This window comes from Camelina sativa, chromosome 9 (genome assembly GCF_030686135.1).
Source record: "Camelina sativa cultivar CO46 ecotype springtype chromosome 9, ASM3068613v1".
Taxonomy (NCBI): domain Eukaryota; kingdom Viridiplantae; phylum Streptophyta; class Magnoliopsida; order Brassicales; family Brassicaceae; genus Camelina; species Camelina sativa.
The window spans coordinates 38963788-38981997 of NC_141888.1; the positions used below are offsets into that span (position 1 = coordinate 38963788).

Genomic DNA, 18210 nt, shown 5'->3' on the forward strand with positions numbered 1-18210 from the left:
AAATTTATTAATATATTCAATATAACAATGTCGATGAATTACTATTAGTTGAAGATCTTATAGGTTCTATAGGTGTTTTGATTCGAACTATGTACAAAAAAGAAAATTGGACTATGTATACATTCTTTTTGTTCAAAAGGACTATGTATACAGAAGATGATTAGTTGAGTAATTTGTATATTGGGGTTAGATTATTCATACGAAAAAATTATATGTTCTAGCTAAGGGTTGACTCTGGCTCATTTGTACTACTGAGATTGTATGAAAAAATAGAACAACATCTTTTAATAAGAAAATTTATTAAGTTTATTTTCTGAATTTAAAAACAAAATTATTATTATTTTTTTAATGTAAACGACTCTAGCCAATTATGTGTTGCTCATTCAAAAGTGTTCTGGATCTATTACGTTTGTTCTGCTCATTTTCATGATAATTGTATTCGTTTTAGGATCTTTCGTTTCACTACAAATATATTTAGAACCAAATAATCGGTGTTATATTTGATATATACAACTATAGGTATCCTCATATTAATTGTTACTGAATTGAGATATTTTATATATAGCTAGTATACTAGATTAAAAAAATTAGTTAGAAATAAGAAGATAGAAAATTAGAGTCACTTGTTCACGTACGTATGGTTGTTAATATAGACAAACATATACTTACACGTCTCGCAGATCATTAAAAGCTCTTTAACATGCCATGTGTATCCATATATAGAAACTCTCAAGTTCACCAGGACAAAGGCATTGAATGATTAAACTACAAATATGTAATTAATTATCATATCAATATTAGTCCATTCTACTTGCACCCAAACTCTTCTTTTTCCATCATCCAACCTAATAAAGCCTCTTGTTTCTTTGTTGAAACTAACCTTTCAAATTTTATTCATACTGATTACTGAACTACAGCAACACATATTTGAACGTAGCTAGGAGTTTTGATTTCAAGAATATTAAGCATAATAATGTAAGTTATTGTACTCTTCTAAACTCACGAAACCTAACCTAATTAACTCCACTGCACTGATCCTAAATTGTAATTATATGGAACCTCCCCGATGTTTGGCAACTTTCTAATGAACAAAAAATCTTCAAAACTGAAAATTTTAATCCAAGGCTGCATGGAAGATCGGACTGGGCATAACGCCACAACCGAGAAAGAGAAAGTTAAACCGAAATTAACAGATATATATATATATATATATATATATATATATTGAAATTATGGAAAATAAAAGGCAAAATTTGTAAGCAAAAAGAGAAAAGAAAAGGTAAAAGAAGGGAAATGATAATACTGCGCAGCATAACGAATTCTTGTCCGAGGAATCATCAACCCTCTATGTCACTCTCTTTCTCTTGTTTTACTTCTGTCCTTTTTATTAAATTGCCTTTAGCATGTGAGAACTTACATGACTAAATGATTGAAAATCGAATGATTGGATGAACATTAAGTTTTCATATGTTGAGGAATTTCATGTTAATTAGTTTCCCGTAAACGTATTTTCTTGATACATATTACATATATACGTAACCTTCATCTAAAATTAATTTATCATCGAAAGTTATTCCCAAGGTTTGTTTAGGGTTTGTTTGCTAGGTAACCAAACTTTGGTTAAAACTTAAAAGTGGCAATAAGGCAATGGAAAAACCGTAAATAAGTTATATGTTTTTGTAAGTGTGATTTAAAGAAATAACATCTTATTATCTGTAAAATAATCTGTTATCGAATAAATTGACATGATATTTGCTTAAAATACAAATAGGATTTTTTCCATCCTTCTATTTTTGCAAATTGAAAATGGAGAAAATTCGCTATATAATGCATATTCTATCTTTTTTTTTTTTTTTTTTTTGGTCTTGTGAAGCATACAAAAAATTACATCTAATGAAATCACTATCTTCATATCATATTAGAGTTTAATTATATGGAATGAACCACATAAAGAAAGAAAAGTTACATTGAAGGAGTAGGACTAGTCGTCATATCATTTGTTTAACAATTTTTGGTGTGACATCAGTTTTTCGAAATGCTGATGTTAAAGAGTCATACGCATTTTTCGGGAATTGGTACGACTTTCTCATTGATACTTGAATCAGTTTTATGAATGTAAATGTACAAAGCAACTAACTTTGATTTTAAATTAATGGGTGAGTGAGTGATATAATACCACAAACATAAAAGGACTAATGAAAATGGAGGCGATGGTCCCTTCTTATTCCACTGTTTGTCCATTCGGTGTCAATCAAATTGTTCCTTTCTGCTTTATTTATTTCTCTGATCTCCTTTTCTTAGCTCTTTGATAGATACTTAAAAAAAATTGTATAATATTCTATCTTCTTCTTTTTCGTTTGATTTTTTTTTTTTTATGGAGGAGATGGTTTTTTGTTTTTTCTTAAAATTTGATACACTATCTTTTTGGTTTAAAAATTGTCTAGCTTTGGTGTTAGATGCTTTTGTTTTGTTTTATTCCCGCCTTTTAAGTACACTCATTTTTGCAACTTATGCTTTGTATAGTGGTGTGACCACAAGCTCACTACATGTCTTCGGTTTGCGCATTTATTTGTGTATCAATATGAGTATTGTAATACTTATATATTTATATGTGCCATTTGTGCATGGAAACTTTCAAAATCTAACGCATGACATGCTTTCTAAATTTCTTTACTAATAATATCTTCTTGTTTTTGTCCTTTCAAGATTGGAATAGCTTTAGACCATTCTAGGTTAGAGTTTAGAGATTTTGATCCTTAATTCTTCATCAAAAACTATTTAATATTACCACTTCGACATCTATATAACTAATCATTGTGCTTTTCTTACACGATAGTTTGGTTGAAGTTGACTGTGTTGATTATAAAATGTCTTATAATTACGTCTCTGTCAATATTTAAAATAGACGGTTTCAAAGGTATAGCCAATAAGGCAGGGTCCATGTATATACATATATGTAATATGCATAAAGATGTGCAACTTTGACTTTGAATATCTTAGATCCAAACTGGTTGATTCAGGCCTTTCACATATATCCCTTAATTAGGAGTTTAGGACCATGCATGCATAAGATAAATAAAACATATATGCAATGAGTAGGGGTAAAAAACCATAAATTGGGCTTTCAAATAATGAATTATGCAATGTGAAGTGTTTTACAGTCATTTTTAAGTACCCAAAAATAAAGTTTACAAGATTTGGTGTTTTATATAGATAGATGGTACGTAAAAATAATGTAAAAATATAAAATGCTCGATTATAAAGAACATGCAAAATCATAAAGTAATAATCATATCATATTTACGATATTATAAATGAAGAAAATTATAACACCTAAAGATGTTATGCTCCAATATTTGATTTTTTTTTACTTTCTAATATGTGATTTATGCTGACAAAAAGTTGACGTATACATGATAGACATATAGACAAACACGATTGTATAAATCCAAGGGAAAAAATAAATTATGATATATTGATATGACCGGAACTTGCAAGCTAAAAGTTTATATATATTAGACAATAACATGTTAGATAGTAAGGTATAACTTTTATGATTTGAACGAACGAGTATATATATGGCGAATTAGAAATAAGTTTTGATAACTTGAGTGTTCATAAAAAGACAACGCATGTATTAAATATTTAAAACCACAAAGATTAGTTAAGATTTGGATCTCAATTTCGGCCCTCAAAAACGAATTAAGCAAAAAAAAAAAAAGAAAAAAAAAATTATAATGGTTTATCCTCAAATTTTGAACTATATTTACTTTCTGCCACTAGAAATTTCATAATGATGAGAGGAATTTAGAAACTGGTATAATATACATATATGTATATATATCTCCATTCCAAAAATAGCAATAATTTACGTTTAAATAAGAAAACAAACCCTAGGCAAATAATGATTGTCCTAAAATGCATGAGATTTTAAATGAACACTTATCAAAAAGAAAAAGATTCATGCTCCGCATTCAACCCAAAAAAAACAAAAACAAAATTCATTCTAAAACTCATGTTTGCTTACTAGCTAATATGCATTTTCTTTTTATCGTTTTCATAAAATATCAATCTAAGTATATACTTCCTCCATTTTAAAATATAGGATGTTTTAAGCAAAACACATATATTAAGAAAACTTTACTTTTAACAAGTTCAACCAATAAAAAACAATACTGCATAATATAAAATACTAAACTAATCTAAAAGTTGCATTGAAATTTGAAAACATCATATATTATGAAACAACAAACTTCTCTAAAACATCTTATATTTTGAAACGGAGGGAGTATTAGTGAATGTATATAGTATGATTTAATCTCTTGTATAGTTTGGTTAGCGTAGTACTGGTTTGTTTAGTTTCACTTGTATTTAACCTTAATAATTTTGTATTTCATACCAAGCTAAGTATATTAGAGAATGTATATAGTTTGATTTAATATATCTTTTTCGATTATGTTATCTTTCGAGCTCTCTTTAATGGAGAGAATCTAATACTATTTCTCATTCATTTTTGATATTGAAAGAAAATAATCATACGTAAGAATTAATAATATAGAAAACGCCGTGTGTGTTATGTAATATGTATTTTTTTTTATGTGGATGAGTCGATGCTTGCTCATATCTTATCAAACAAATAGCGGTCCTTAAACACAAAACAGAAACTCAATTTAATAGGGTCCACGTGGCAAATCAGGCAAAGGATGGTCATGGCCACGTGGGATAATGTGGTCCATGTCGGAATCAACGTGTCTTAAAGTGCCACGTGTATTGACTACCCCAAACGTGACAGGCTGTGTGTTCTTCTTCTATCACCACCACCACCAAGCTTCGAACTTCATCAATTCAACTCGTTTCTTTCATTATTTTTTTCCTTATTTTAGAATGTGAAATAATGAGAAGATATAAAAAGAATATATATATATGGACTAGATATTTTGAAAAGTTTTGGGTTTTAGTATTCAACATTTTTGAAATGTTACTTCTGATGTGAAATCAAGTAAAATAAGGTTTTTTTTTTGTCAACGGTAAAATAAAGTTTTTATATGAGTGAATGCATGTTATCTATTAAAAAAAATTACTCTTTGGAATATGTTATTTAGAAAAAGTATAAATTTATATACCCAAAATAGCACTAAATCAAGATTTTTTGTTCCAAAAAGACCATCACTATGTTATTTTTCCAAAATTATTATTACAGATTTTTAGTCTAAAACTACCACAAACTTTATAAAATTTTTTTAGAGTTTATAATTTTAAAGTTTGAGTTTCTGTTTAATATTTTGGGTTTAGGGTTTCGTTTTAAAAGTTTAGAGTTTATTAAATAGGAATTAAGATTAAATTTTAAAAGTTTATAGTTTAGTTTTGTAGTAGTATTTTCCAAAAATATATTTTAATGATTTTTAAAAAAAAAAAAATAATTTAATGATGATATTTTAGAAGAAAAAACTCATTTTAATAGTATTTTTATTGGCCATTTAGTGAAAAAAATCTCTATATATTTATTCACATTTGTTTTTCCGTTTTTTAAATCAGAATCTAAATATCGATATCCAAAAAAAAAAAAAATCAGAATCTAAATCTCTCATTTTTAATTGTAAGTCTTATTTTCTAGTTGACAAGTTAACCAAATTAATTTTAGATGAAAGAATAAAAGTTTTTTTTTGTTGAATCTGTTTATTATCATCAACATTAGTTATGAGTGTTATCAAACTAATTTTGTAGTACAAGTATTAACTAAACATGCAAAAACTCTAAAGACCATCATTTTTTCATATATGCAGTTTTTTTCCAGCCACATTTCTCACAACAAATTTTCATGCAACCAAATTTGTTTACTCTATTTTTGGTCAGACACAACCACAGCCTTAACCAATCAACATTTTCTTTTGTGTGACCAAATTCAACACCACAACATAACCAACCTTTCTAACATCTAAAAATCCTTATACAAAAAAAGGTCGTCTGGTTCATTTAGTGGGTCTTTGTGCCCAAACAATATTGGGCCTTAGACTTAGTACGATGATTCTTCCCAATTCTGCGTAGCCGTCAAGATCTTAGACAAAGACAGAACAATTTCATCCATCGATGGACGACTCATATGATCTTTCTTCAAACAATCCACCACCAGCTTAACAACAAAACTCACTAACCCTTCAGGTAACAACCTTCCGCGTTTCAAAATCTCTTCAATCGCATTACCTTCATCGATCTCTTTCTTCAGTTCAGAAGCTTCTTTACCAGTAACAATCTCCAACAACACAACTCCAAAAGCATACACATCAAGCTTAGTTGAAACTAACCCATGTTCCAAATACTCAGGAGCTAAGTACCCTCTTGTTCCTTCCACGTGTTTCGTCAACACGAAATCTTCAGTCGTTGATCTTGCTGAACCTAAATTACCAATCTTTGCTCGAAACTCAATGTCGAGGAACACACTGTTGCTGCTCAAATCCCTGTGAACGTATGGAGGATCAGCAAAGTTGTGTAGATAGCTAAGCCCCGTTGCTATATCTAAACCGATCTGTAGTTTCTGAGTCAAGCTTAGTAACGATTTCGTCGTGTGAATCCAATCGCTTAAGCATCCGTTTGAAGCGTGTTCGTAGACTAAGTACCACTCTCCTTCATGGAAACAGAAGCCAGAGAGACGGATGATGTTAAGATGGTTAAGTTTCGATAACAAGTTGATCTCCTCAGACGCGTTTCCTTCTATTTTCTTGATCATTGCACCATCACCGTTGATTTTTCCGATGTACCCTGATCCTCCGATCGAGCTAGACGATGTGAAATCACTCGTTGCTGACTGCAGTTCGTGAAATTTGTAAACTTTCAAGGATTCTACCACCATTCCTGATAAACCATCTAACGGATCGAATTCTTGATAAGACCTCGGCGGTTTCTTGCTCGTGAAGCTATCGAGATTTCCCGCTTCCTCTTGCGTTTTCGGTTTCTTTTTAACCAGACAGAACATGGTTACACCAACCACAACTAAAACCAATGCTCCTCCTAAAACTCCGACAAGAACATAGATCCATGTTTTCTTCGATTTCCCACCATCCGGCGACAATGGAGGAGAAACCGATTGAGTCGGAGGAGGAGGAGGAGGAGGAGGAGGAGGAGTGAGAGAAGAGTTGGAAAATGAAGGAGGATTCTGTAAAGGAATCAGAATTGTGGTGAAAGGGAAAACTTCAGAGTTGTCAAAAGACATTTGATTAGCTTCTAAAGTTTTGCTCGTCTCGACTCCAAATCTATTGCTAATGATATCCACCGTGTCTCCGAAAACCACAGTATAGCTCATCAGATACTTCACACCATCTACGTTGACCTGTTTAGCTGTAGGACAAGCGCAACGGATAGGAACAACGATCTTCATACCGGGAAGCAAAGATTGAGAGGAAACATTGTTCTGTTTCTCCAAAGCTTGACAAGTCGAAAGCCCCTGAAGAGTGTTGTTAGCAATGGCGAAATACGAATCGTCTTGCTTGATTGTGTAGCTGAGATTGGTTTGTGAATTGTCTTTGGAACAAGAACAAGTTAAAGGGATGATGACTTGTTGACCGGAAGGGAATGAAGTTGAAGTTGAGGCGGCATTGAGGGAGGAGAGGACAGATGAGTTGACGGAGAAAAGCGAAGAGATGGAGGAGACGGTGGAGAAAGGAGGAGTTGATCGGAAAATGACGTAAGATTGGCAAGTTCTGTTTAGGCCGTTACAAGAGTAGCCGAAAACAGAGGTTGAGTTGTCGGAAACAGAGCAATCGGTGGTTGATACCCCGACGTAAGGCTGTTGTGCGGTTGCGAAAGAGAAGAGACATAACGAGATGAGGAGATGAAGTGGAAACGACATCATCGTTGTTATGTTGCAACGTGACATGATTGGGTTTATAGAGGGAAAACAAAAAAAGTCAACTGTTTCAAGAAACGTCAAATGAACAAAAGTGAGAATTGGTCTCTATTGATTGAATTATTTGGAGAGGATAACTTATTATATGATTTTATATTCAACCCATTGAATTTTTTGTTTAGTTTTTTCAGAATTACAAAAAAGGCTTTGGAGCCGCCAAAGACGACATGAGCAGATGACACAAAAAGGGTTTGCCCTTTTTTTCATCTCGTCTGGTTTTTAATTTCCGTTGCTACTTAATGACACAGAAATATGTTGACTAGATAAAGTCGTCCAAATTGCAGCCACCATACAAAACACCGACGCAAAATGGGTTGTATCAGCGTCTAGTGGGGGGAAAAGGTTGGTCCTTTCTTGATTTCTCAGTACGACCCAACATTTTGATACCACCAACCATGGAGAATTCATACTATTCAATAGACATTGTTGTCTGCATCGTGTCACACTCAATAATATAGGAGTTATTCAACTATATTAGTGAGTAAACTAGGATTGGTTAGTAATTAAGTTATTGAAAAGATTTTAAAGTGGTGAGGTAGTTGAGACTGAGTATAGGCGTGAAGAGTGTGAGTGATGCTCTAGAAACCATTCTAACGTCGCTGTTCCAATGTTAGCATCCATCTACAACTATCTAGGAAGTAACGAACACAACCGATCAATAATAGTGGGTAAAAACAGAGTGAAGTTGATAGATAAGAGGAACAACACGATTAATATGTGATTGTCTAATCTCAGCTAGGCTCAGTCTCGACAATCAACTGACTTGAATAAGTTTTAGCCTCGCACATGACATGAATACACACGAGATCAAAGCAACGCACACTGCTTTTCCCTGATAAAAACAGTTGTGATAACAAAAAATTACCGACACTAGCATTCCTAAACCAAACTCTTACCAAGTCTTCTGAATCGATGACTACGCCTTTGATTCTGGATTTTCAGTGTCTGTTCTTCGTTTCTCAGTGAGTAATAAAGCAGAAACTATATGGGAAGCTACTGATCTATCAATCAAATATTTTAACCAAATGTTATAACATATGCAACATTTATTCCACAAGTAGTTTTCACAAGATCCTTAGACATAACACAAAAGCAAAAATAAAGATAAAAAAACAAAGGAGTTGTGTAAAAACCTTATAGACTCAACTCAAGTTTCATCTTCAAAACAAAAAAAAAAACAATAACAACGCAGACACTCAGCTATTATGATATTTACATACACAACTTGAAAAACAAGTACGTGAGTTTGATTCATACCTGGAAACATAAACCAAATTGTGAATTTTGTTTTTCACCAGCAAAGAAATATCACCACGCAAATACCAACAACAAGTAAGAGATTCTTCAGCGTTGCATCGCTATGGTTCCCTCCACGAGCCATAGGATGATGATGCTCTTGTCCATGAGTAGGAACTCCACGGAAACCGTTATGGTACCCACCGTAACCAGGCGCTGAACCATAAAACGTTGCATCGGGAAACCCATGGAACTGAAAGTTAAACAAAGAAGGCAACAACCCACCAAACCCCATACTAAAATTCCCAATCCTAGTAGTCGCCATTGGCATAAACCCACCCATCAAACCAATACCATAATTGAAAAAATTACTCGCAGCATCACCCTGAGGAGGAGGAGCTGCTGTCTCAGGTCTTTGACCCGCTGGTCTGTTAGGAATCCGCATACCAGGGTAACGTTTTGATCTCGGGTCAGTTTGGTTCTTGCCTCTACCGTAAAGAGGAACAAGCTTATCGTCTTGAACCACAGCTTTACAAACAGGACATTCTTGAGAATGGGAATGGTGGTGAAGCCAACGGTATAAGCAAGGCCAGCAAAAGAGATGGCCACAGAGAGTGACGATCGGATCTTGAGCTATCTCGAAACAAATGTTACATTCAAAGTCACCTCCTTGATCATTTGCGCCATTGTTGTTATCAGAGTAAGAAGACGTGCTAGTGGATTCTCCATCCACCATATCTCAATGCCCTAAATCAAAAAAATATGAACTTTTGTTCAAAAACCTTAAATTAGGATCATTCAGAGCTCAGAGTCAAACCCTAATCCTAATTCAATCACAAGATTTGACAAACCCTAATATACCCATTAACCAAAAACCCTAATTTTTTTTTTCCCCAAGACAATAGAGTCGAATTTGAACCGACGAAGACAAAAATCGAATCATATGAGATCCATGGATCGAAAGTAGAATCAAATTGAAGTGAAAAAAACTTACACTTTTCTCGTCGATAAAGGATCAAATTAGATCAGCACAAAAGAAAAGAAGGAAGGAGAAGATCCCTAAAAAGTAGAGATTTGCACGAAACTACAGAAGAAACCAGACATCGTGGTCGTGGGAACAAAAAAAAAACAGAGTCCTACTGTTGGAATGGGGAAGAGCTATTTTCTGACTATTAAATATTTCTCTCTTTTTCTATTTTTTTTCGTAGGATATTTTGATTAATTATGGCCCAATTATATTGATTTCTAAACTGATTTTGGGCCTGATTCGCTACATTTTAAGGCTACTTTCGTGTATTTTTCCTATTTCAGTGTATTAATTATGGGCCAATTATTGTTGACTTCAGTGTATTTCTTTCCCTTAGACACTTGTATTTTTTATTTTATTTTTCTTTCTGAAATAGTATATGATAATTCTGTAATTTGTAAGTAAATCAAGATGGTTGATATGAAAATTAGTGAAACTGTAGCTAACACGTATGTGATATTGTACACAAGCAAAACGACGTTATTTGTATTATTTTTTTGTAGTTAAATTCTAAATCTTTTTCTTGTAATATCTAAAATTAGACATGTAACTTTTAAACATCTTTTATACACCAATTGAGCCATCATTTCTAGTGCAAAAAAAAAAAAACAAATGAAAGAACAATTACGTTTGTATGTATATATTTAATTAACCCAATGCAAAAAAAAATCAAAAAATCTTAGATGCATCAACAAATTGATAGATTGAGATTTTGTGTTGCCGTTTAATATCAAAACAACCTAGCTCAACTTTTGTAGCTCAATTATAAGATGGTGCCTACCTAGGTGTTTAAGTTGTGTGATATTTTTTTACTGATTTTCTTTTGTTAATCTCAGTATTTGTGTGTTGCGTCTACAATTATTAACAAGAGCAATGCTGGTAAAGAGAGCTTTGAGATGAAATATACAAAAATGTTTTTAAAAAGTCACAAGTTACATTATGAGTTTTACAATTTTTTTGCTAAATTGAACTAAAAAAATTGTTATTTTGCTTGTATGCAATCCACATTTTCACACATATTGGTTGAATCATCATTTGCTATCGACAACTCTGATTTAGGCACAGATTTTAGAATTAAGGTATGTTTGTGAAATATCAAAGCGTTTAGATAAGAAAAATTCACAGTACTATTGTCTAAGAAGAAAATACATTAAGCATATTATTATCATTTAAATATGTCATTCTCCCTAGTCTAAAAAAGTATAGATTTGACTACCAGAATCATCTACACCAAAATCATAATATACTGTATAACTTTGGTGCTCTTATATATTCACACCAAAACCTACAGATTTTAGACATTATATTAATTTTATGTAATTATCTAAGTTAAACATAACTTTATATCTATTTTATTTCTCCATCCAAATAAAGTTTGAGTCGTGATATTGAAATATATTTTTTTAGGATGAAGAAAGATCTTGGTTAAGGTTGTAAAACCAATAAAATCAACATCTTATTTTAAATAATTGTTATTTTAAATTTTGTTTTGATTAAAAAGATACTTTGAGACTTAAAGTTTTGTGAAGATTTGATGATGTATTATAGTTTTGAAAGCCCCTATGGCCCAATACAGATCATTTAAGTTTTGTTGATTTTTTTTTAACAAAATTGAAACCAAATATTACATCCAATATTAATTCTTGGATTCATAAGAATTGAAAACAAAAAGTCAATGCTTTAATTCTTATAATAACTCTTATTAAATTTAGACAATGATTTTTTTTTAGATAAGAACTTTAGTACATGTTTTTCGTATTCCCATTACCGCTGAGAATCACGCCGGAATTTTTTTTTTGTAGAAAAAATCACGCCGGATTTTATTCCATGTATAACATGACAACAACATTATTACAAACAATTATATCCAGACGCAAGTTTTGCTTTTGATTTTGGGAATTAGTTTTTTGCAAATAAAAATTTCTATAATATAATTACATTTTCAAATAGTTATTTACACGATATTAAATTAAAGATCTGTCATACAAAACAAAACAAAAATTGAAAACAAAAACATATCTCTCCCTGATGTTACATAAGCCGCGATGATAAAAACCAATTCTTTGTATTTTTTTTTTTAAAGCTGAAATTTTGAGAAATACTACCTATTCTCTCATTTTTTTTCTTCTTTTTTTTTTGGGGGTAGAATTCTCTAGTTAGGAAAAACATTTTTGTGACAACAACATTGAATCTAAGCATTTTTTTTCCCCCTAATCAAAATTTTTAACTCTTGATAGCTCCAAGAATGTTGGAAACATGAGCTGAAGAAGGCTTAGAGCAAAACAGCTTCTTCAGTTCATCATACCTCGCCAGATCAAACTCATACTCATTCATCAACTTTCTCTGTTTCGCCTCGAACCTGCTTTGGTAAAACCCTTCAAAAGAAGGCTCTTTCGAAGTCCTGAGGAAAAACGCGTAACCAGCCATAAAGTACATGGACGTGACATAGAAACAGATGGGCTCCATCACGTCCCACGAGAGTTCCCAAAAAGTTAGCCTCATGAACCCTGCGGTCTGTAGGATCAAGTAACCAAGACCAGCCCAGAGCTCTTTCCGCACCAAAGAATGCGCTTTCACATCAATCACTGCCTTTTCTGCTTCGAGCTCTTTAAACTCGATTCTCCGTGGGTCGTTTGGGTTATGGATCTTTGGCAAAGGAAGCAGTCCTTCAATGGATTTTGTAACCTGATCAGACACAAAGAGCAAAAGACAAAAACAGAAAATGTTTGGGTAAAACACGACCTCCACCACCTTCTTTTTGAGACACACACAATTAGCACTCAAAAACACACAACATAACACATCTTTATGAATCAATGACTGACTAAGATCTTTTCACCATTGACTAATCTCTCCACATAAACCCTAAACCCCCATGGATCAGATCATCATCTCTATCAATTTTTTTTTTCCATTTGGATTATCCTAATAACCCACCAAGACCATGTTAGTAGAACAATCTAAAGCGTCTCTCAACTCTCTCTCTCTCTCTCTTTTGATAATTTTGTATTTTGGTATGAAATCACCAAAAGGGTCTTGACTCAATTGAACCCTAATCAAACCAATGGTTTTTTTTTTTTTTTTTTTTTTGGTTTTAGGAAAATTTAAAAGGTTGTGGTCTCTGTAGAAACTGTTCCTCTTTATCACCATCTCTCAAACTTGGGAACCTCCTATGGAACTCTCTGGTAAATAACACAGAGGTTTTTGATTCTCCTGTTGAAATTGGAATCAAAAGAAAGAGATCCAACCGAAATAAAAATGGTATCAGTTTTCGATATCTTCCCAAAAAAAAATCAAAAAAAAAAAAAACTTTTCCGGAACCTAATTCGTTTTTTTTCGATTTCTAGAGAGATTTTTATAATCTCTCTCTTATCTCTCCCAAATCAATCAATCAATCAGCTGCATACTCAGAGATTTCAAAACATCAAAGATGATTTCCAAATTGCTATAACTCAAAAGGCTGTAGAAGAAGAAAAGTACCTGATCAGGTCTAAGACAAACGGAATCTCCCAAAACGATGACGTTTGCTGAATCATCAAGCATCTTCGCGATTTGAGATCCTAGATCTGGATCTGAAGAAGCTTCACCACAAACGCTAACAAACTCCGAATACGGCATCCAGCTTCTCCCCGTCTCTCTAAGCTTAGATTTCACAATCTCGATCTGCGCCGCTCTAAGCAGCTTCTTCATATCCCCAACCGTCAAACTCGCCTCCGTTGTCTCCGTATCCATCGTCTCCTCCTTAACCGGAGGAGCAAGTCCGTCTAATCGAATCCGATCCTTACTCCCATCAATCTCACGGATCTTCTCAATCAAACTCTCACCAACCGGCATCTGCATAATCTCCGGCCTAATCATAGCAGTGTTATGCAAAAACCGCCGCGAAACTCCCATATCCCCAGGCTCCGGTGCGATTCTCGCCGTATCGCCTGATTCATTCGGGACTCTGGTTCGTACGGCTAACGAGGAAGAAGAGATACGACAATTCATAAGACTCTGCGACGCTACATTCGTCATGTTGAAGAGCTTCTTCGATAAAAGCTTCCTCATCGCCATTGTTGTAAAAAAAAAAAAAAAAAACTCTCCCAAGAAAACTTTGAGAGAGAAGAGAGAGAGAAATAAAAAAAAAATTAAATAGAAATAAATCGTTTTTTTAATTTACGACTGAATAATGAAACAATAGAGACTAAAAGGGTTTATATACTGTTACAATAATTAACTAAAAATAAATAAATATATAAATAAAAAATAGACTCGTACACGTCAGCGTATATCGGAACGTACACGAGAAATTAATATTTACAGTAACGGATATTCGTTTTTTTGGACACTCTTTTTTTTTCTCGCGAGAAATATGGAGATGATGAGAGTCGTACACGTGTTCGGGTTGGTAGTGGTGATAGCATTGCGGTGCAGTTGTAGCCGTTGGATATATTGTTTTGTTTAGGAGAGAAAACCTAAATTAGTTCAAAACGGCAGGGCAAACAGAGTAGAAAGAAGAAGTAGGAAACGAAAAGACTTATTACGTACACGCAAGCAGACGTGGATCCACGTACCTTTTTTTATTTATTTGTTTCTTTTTTTTTTATCTTTTAACTAGCTTTACTAGGTTAATTTGATAAATACTCCACTATATTATTCCTAATTATTAATTATTGGCATTTTAATATATTTTAAATTATAATTGTCAGAAAAATTCATATTTATTTTTGTTAGTTTAAGTTTTTATTTAGAAAAATAAAGTTTGTAATATTTTGTTAACCTTGAAATAAACTTGGTCAAGATTGTTTACTTATTATTCAGTGTTCAAGATAGTGCTATAAACGAATGTTGACCCGGAGATTAACATCTAAATCACTTAATTGGAATCTAACTGATTTTAGATGCTTTATACGTTTACATAAAAATAAATTTATAGATATGCTATTATGAAAGAAAATTATACGAAAACATACATTAAAACACACAAAATATTAATTTTTATATAATAGAAATATTTATTTAAGTCTGTCGTAACAAACAATATATGACCATTTATAACCATCTATAAAGAATGAAGTTTAACCGATTTTATTTCTTTTTGTAAGACTTTTTTAAAATTAACTTAAACCACTTAAATATATTTAGTAATACAAATGGTTAAAAAGTAATCTTTATGGTTTAGGCGATTATCTATATATCGTTAAAATTTCTACCTCTTAAACAACCGTATACACTATTTTAAATTATTATAATTCATGTAGAGAGAAAAGTCGCGCGCGTGATACTTACTCGCGGCGATTTTTTCTCTTCCAACAACTTCTTCTTCTGATCACAACCACGTGCACCGACGGCAGGTCCTCCGTTAATTCCAGTGACAATGAGGACCCTTCGACCCATGGCGCTTCATCGGCGACCCCGCATCATCTCGGCGATACCATGGAAACAAGATCAAGGGGGCAGTGGAAGGGAGAAGCATCTGCGCGATCTCACCGGTAAAGACCTCTATAAGCGGAATAGCGACGCAGAGTGAAAGAAGGTGGTTCACGGCGAGGAACGGCGAAGGAAGACAGGTAGATCTGGAGTCGGAGATTCTGGAGGCTTCGCTGGATCGAACTCGATAGGGGAGGTAGACTCCGATCTGGCGAGGCTAAACCACCGTCGAAGGTCTCTTTTCTACTCCCTACTGTCTTCTCCTTCACGACCGAGCAAGAACTCTCCTCAATGACGACGAGATTGATGCTCTTCCTCCTCCTCAACGCGGCTCTACGGTGGCGGGATGGACAACGGATCTTGGATCACCATCTCCGTTCGGCTACCGTCGTCCAGGCTTACCGGAGGTCCTGATCCGGTAAGCATCCGCAGCTTCGTTGGACGGCGGCTACAAACGTGTTTTACGTTTGTAGATTAGGGTTTTCAGCTTCGGTTTGGTTCGATTTGTAAACCCAGTCGGTTTTGTATTTTCATTGGTTTAGTTTGGTTTGGTGTAACGGTCGGGCCCTTAGGGGATTTTGTATGGGTTTATATCCGGAAATAGCCTATTGAACTTATAATTTTAATAGAATACCCTTTAACAAAAAAAAAAAAAAAAAAAAAAAAAAAAAAAAAAAAAAAAAAAAAAAAAAACACCGTATATACTATTTTTTTAAAAACGGTATTAAAATGGTAGAAAGTTTTCAAGTGAGATTAATTTTATTTAGTTACATTACTAAACAACATTCGGCTCGACTAACAAAAGTGAATAATGTAATGTATTAAAATTTAATGTAAGGCATACAATAACGCTTATATGTCCATCAAAATAATACATTTCTCACCATTATTCTGATTTTTAGCAAACTTTTTTTGTTGAATCCATGTTGGTTTACATATTCCAATGATCTCAAAAAAAGATTAGAAAAAAAAAAAAAAAAAAAACCAAAAATTCCGGTACATAACATTTGTGAACTTATGTGGAAAAAAGAGTTATGGTTTTCAACGAACGAGAAACGTATAGTACTATAGAACAAGAATACCAAAAATCTTGCACATACAACACATCACATTTGTGAAATGTAGTGGAGAAAAGAATCATGGTTTCGACGGTTGAGAAAAATATAGTATAGAATGACCAGCAAAACAGCAAGTGGATCAAATAGATAAGCATTCACGTGTTCTTAATATGGAACAAATTCACATCTAGACAATGGTAATCTTAAAATTTTTTGAGTAAGTGTTATCTTTTTAAATAAAAATTCTTTTAGTTTTTCGAGTGAACCAAAACGAATATCTTTTTAGGATCTAAAACTAATCCGTTGAAAAGTTTATATAAATCAGATATTCGTTTGTGTTAACAAAATAGTAGTATTTTTTCTTTTAGTTTCCACCATATTATTAGTCCTTGCTATTAAACTTATATTATCTAGTGCATATAATTTCTTACACACAAGGAAAAAGAAAGAGACGTTAACGTGTTTATTTGAAAGAAAACGTAATTAAAATGATGGCTATTTTTGTAGTTTATACTTTTCGCATATGTTCCTCAAGCTTTAAGAAGTCTCCCGAGACTTTGGGAGCTATACTTAACAATTTTGGTAAAACTATTATAGTATTAGCAAGTTGTACAATGACACGTTCATAGTATCACAGCCACTAGTTACAAACTTATTGGAAGGTGACAAGCAATGTCCACAAAATTGACAAATAGTTTGGCAGAAAAAGAAAAATTCTAAAGTTTATTACATTAGCAAATGGTTAATCGACTTACTTAGGTAGATGTGGTCAATTATTGTCTAAGAGTGTAATTAATTAAGATTACACAATTATCAACCTTGACTTGGGGCTAATGGTGATGCCAGCAAGTGGCAGTTGCCACTTATATTATTAGACCCAATCAATGCTAATTAATGATATAAGTCCATCTTTTAAGTATTATGCAAGAGGTAACCTAATTTATGGGTTAACTGACTTAAACATCTACAAAAAAGTATTAAAAAAACATGTTGAACCCGTCAGGATTTGGAAAATAGACCATTTTGTTATAAGTTAAACGAATATGTTAAATCTAGATGAAGTTTTAGAGGTCAAGATATGATTTATAAACATTTATGAAGATATGATTCATGAACATTTTGAAAACGAAGAAACTAATCTACACATTTTACTATGTTCTCGGTGCCACCTTTCAGAATGAAATATAACAAGTGGACTACTACTTCAGAATATCGTCACCATCTGCTTGGACGTGTCACGTGTGTGGATAGAGTATATCGCGACAAATCAAGTGCGTTCGTCCGTTTTAGTTGATATTTTAGTACAGTTTATTTTACTCCCTCCGATTCAAAATATAGGATGTTTTAAGCAAAGCACGCAGATTAAAAAGTCTTTACTTTTAACAAGTTCAACCAATCAGAAACAATACTGCATAATATAAATTACTAAATTAATGTAAAAGTTGCATTGAAATTTGAAAGCATCCTATATTGTGAAACAAAAAACTTCTTCAAAACATCCTATATTTTGAAACGGAGGGAGTATTATCTTGTAGTAAATGTTCAAATTTTATAAACCTATATGGGTTAGATCTATT

General features: G+C 32.9%; 2 protein-coding genes and 1 pseudogene across 5 annotated transcripts; all 3 read right to left on the minus strand.

The window, feature by feature from the left end:
* Window positions 1-5749: 5749 nt before the first annotated feature.
* On the minus strand, window positions 5750-7951 carry LOC104713816 (lysM domain receptor-like kinase 4 pseudogene; annotated as a pseudogene). The gene has a single exon (XR_015566982.1). The product of XR_015566982.1 is annotated as a lysM domain receptor-like kinase 4 pseudogene (transcript).
* A 964-nt stretch (window positions 7952-8915) lies between these two features.
* On the minus strand, window positions 8916-10342 carry LOC104713817 (uncharacterized). Of its 2 annotated transcripts, none has more exons than XM_010431029.3 (2): window positions 10131-10342; window positions 8916-9883 (listed from the first exon to the last, which is right to left on the minus strand). In XM_010431029.3, the coding sequence occupies exon 2, from the start codon at window positions 9870-9872 to the stop codon at window positions 9192-9194; it is 681 nt and encodes a 226-aa protein (XP_010429331.2). In that variant the 5' UTR covers window positions 9873-9883; window positions 10131-10342; the 3' UTR covers window positions 8916-9191. The 2 variants fall into 2 exon arrangements, with proteins under 2 accessions (XP_010429331.2, XP_019085112.2); XM_019229567.2 differs by having other exon boundaries at window positions 8916-9903; window positions 10131-10295.
* A 2041-nt stretch (window positions 10343-12383) lies between these two features.
* LOC104713819 (calcium uniporter protein 3, mitochondrial) lies at window positions 12384-14345 on the minus strand. Of its 2 annotated transcripts, none has more exons than XM_087464752.1 (2): window positions 13644-14345; window positions 12384-13376 (listed from the first exon to the last, which is right to left on the minus strand). In XM_087464752.1, exons 1-2 carry the CDS (start codon window positions 14217-14219, stop codon window positions 13317-13319), a joined length of 636 nt encoding a protein of 211 aa, XP_087320878.1. In that variant the 5' UTR covers window positions 14220-14345; the 3' UTR covers window positions 12384-13316. The 2 variants fall into 2 exon arrangements, with proteins under 2 accessions (XP_087320878.1, XP_010429332.1); XM_010431030.3 differs by having other exon boundaries at window positions 12384-12848; window positions 13644-14336.
* Window positions 14346-18210: the final 3865 nt, after the last annotated feature.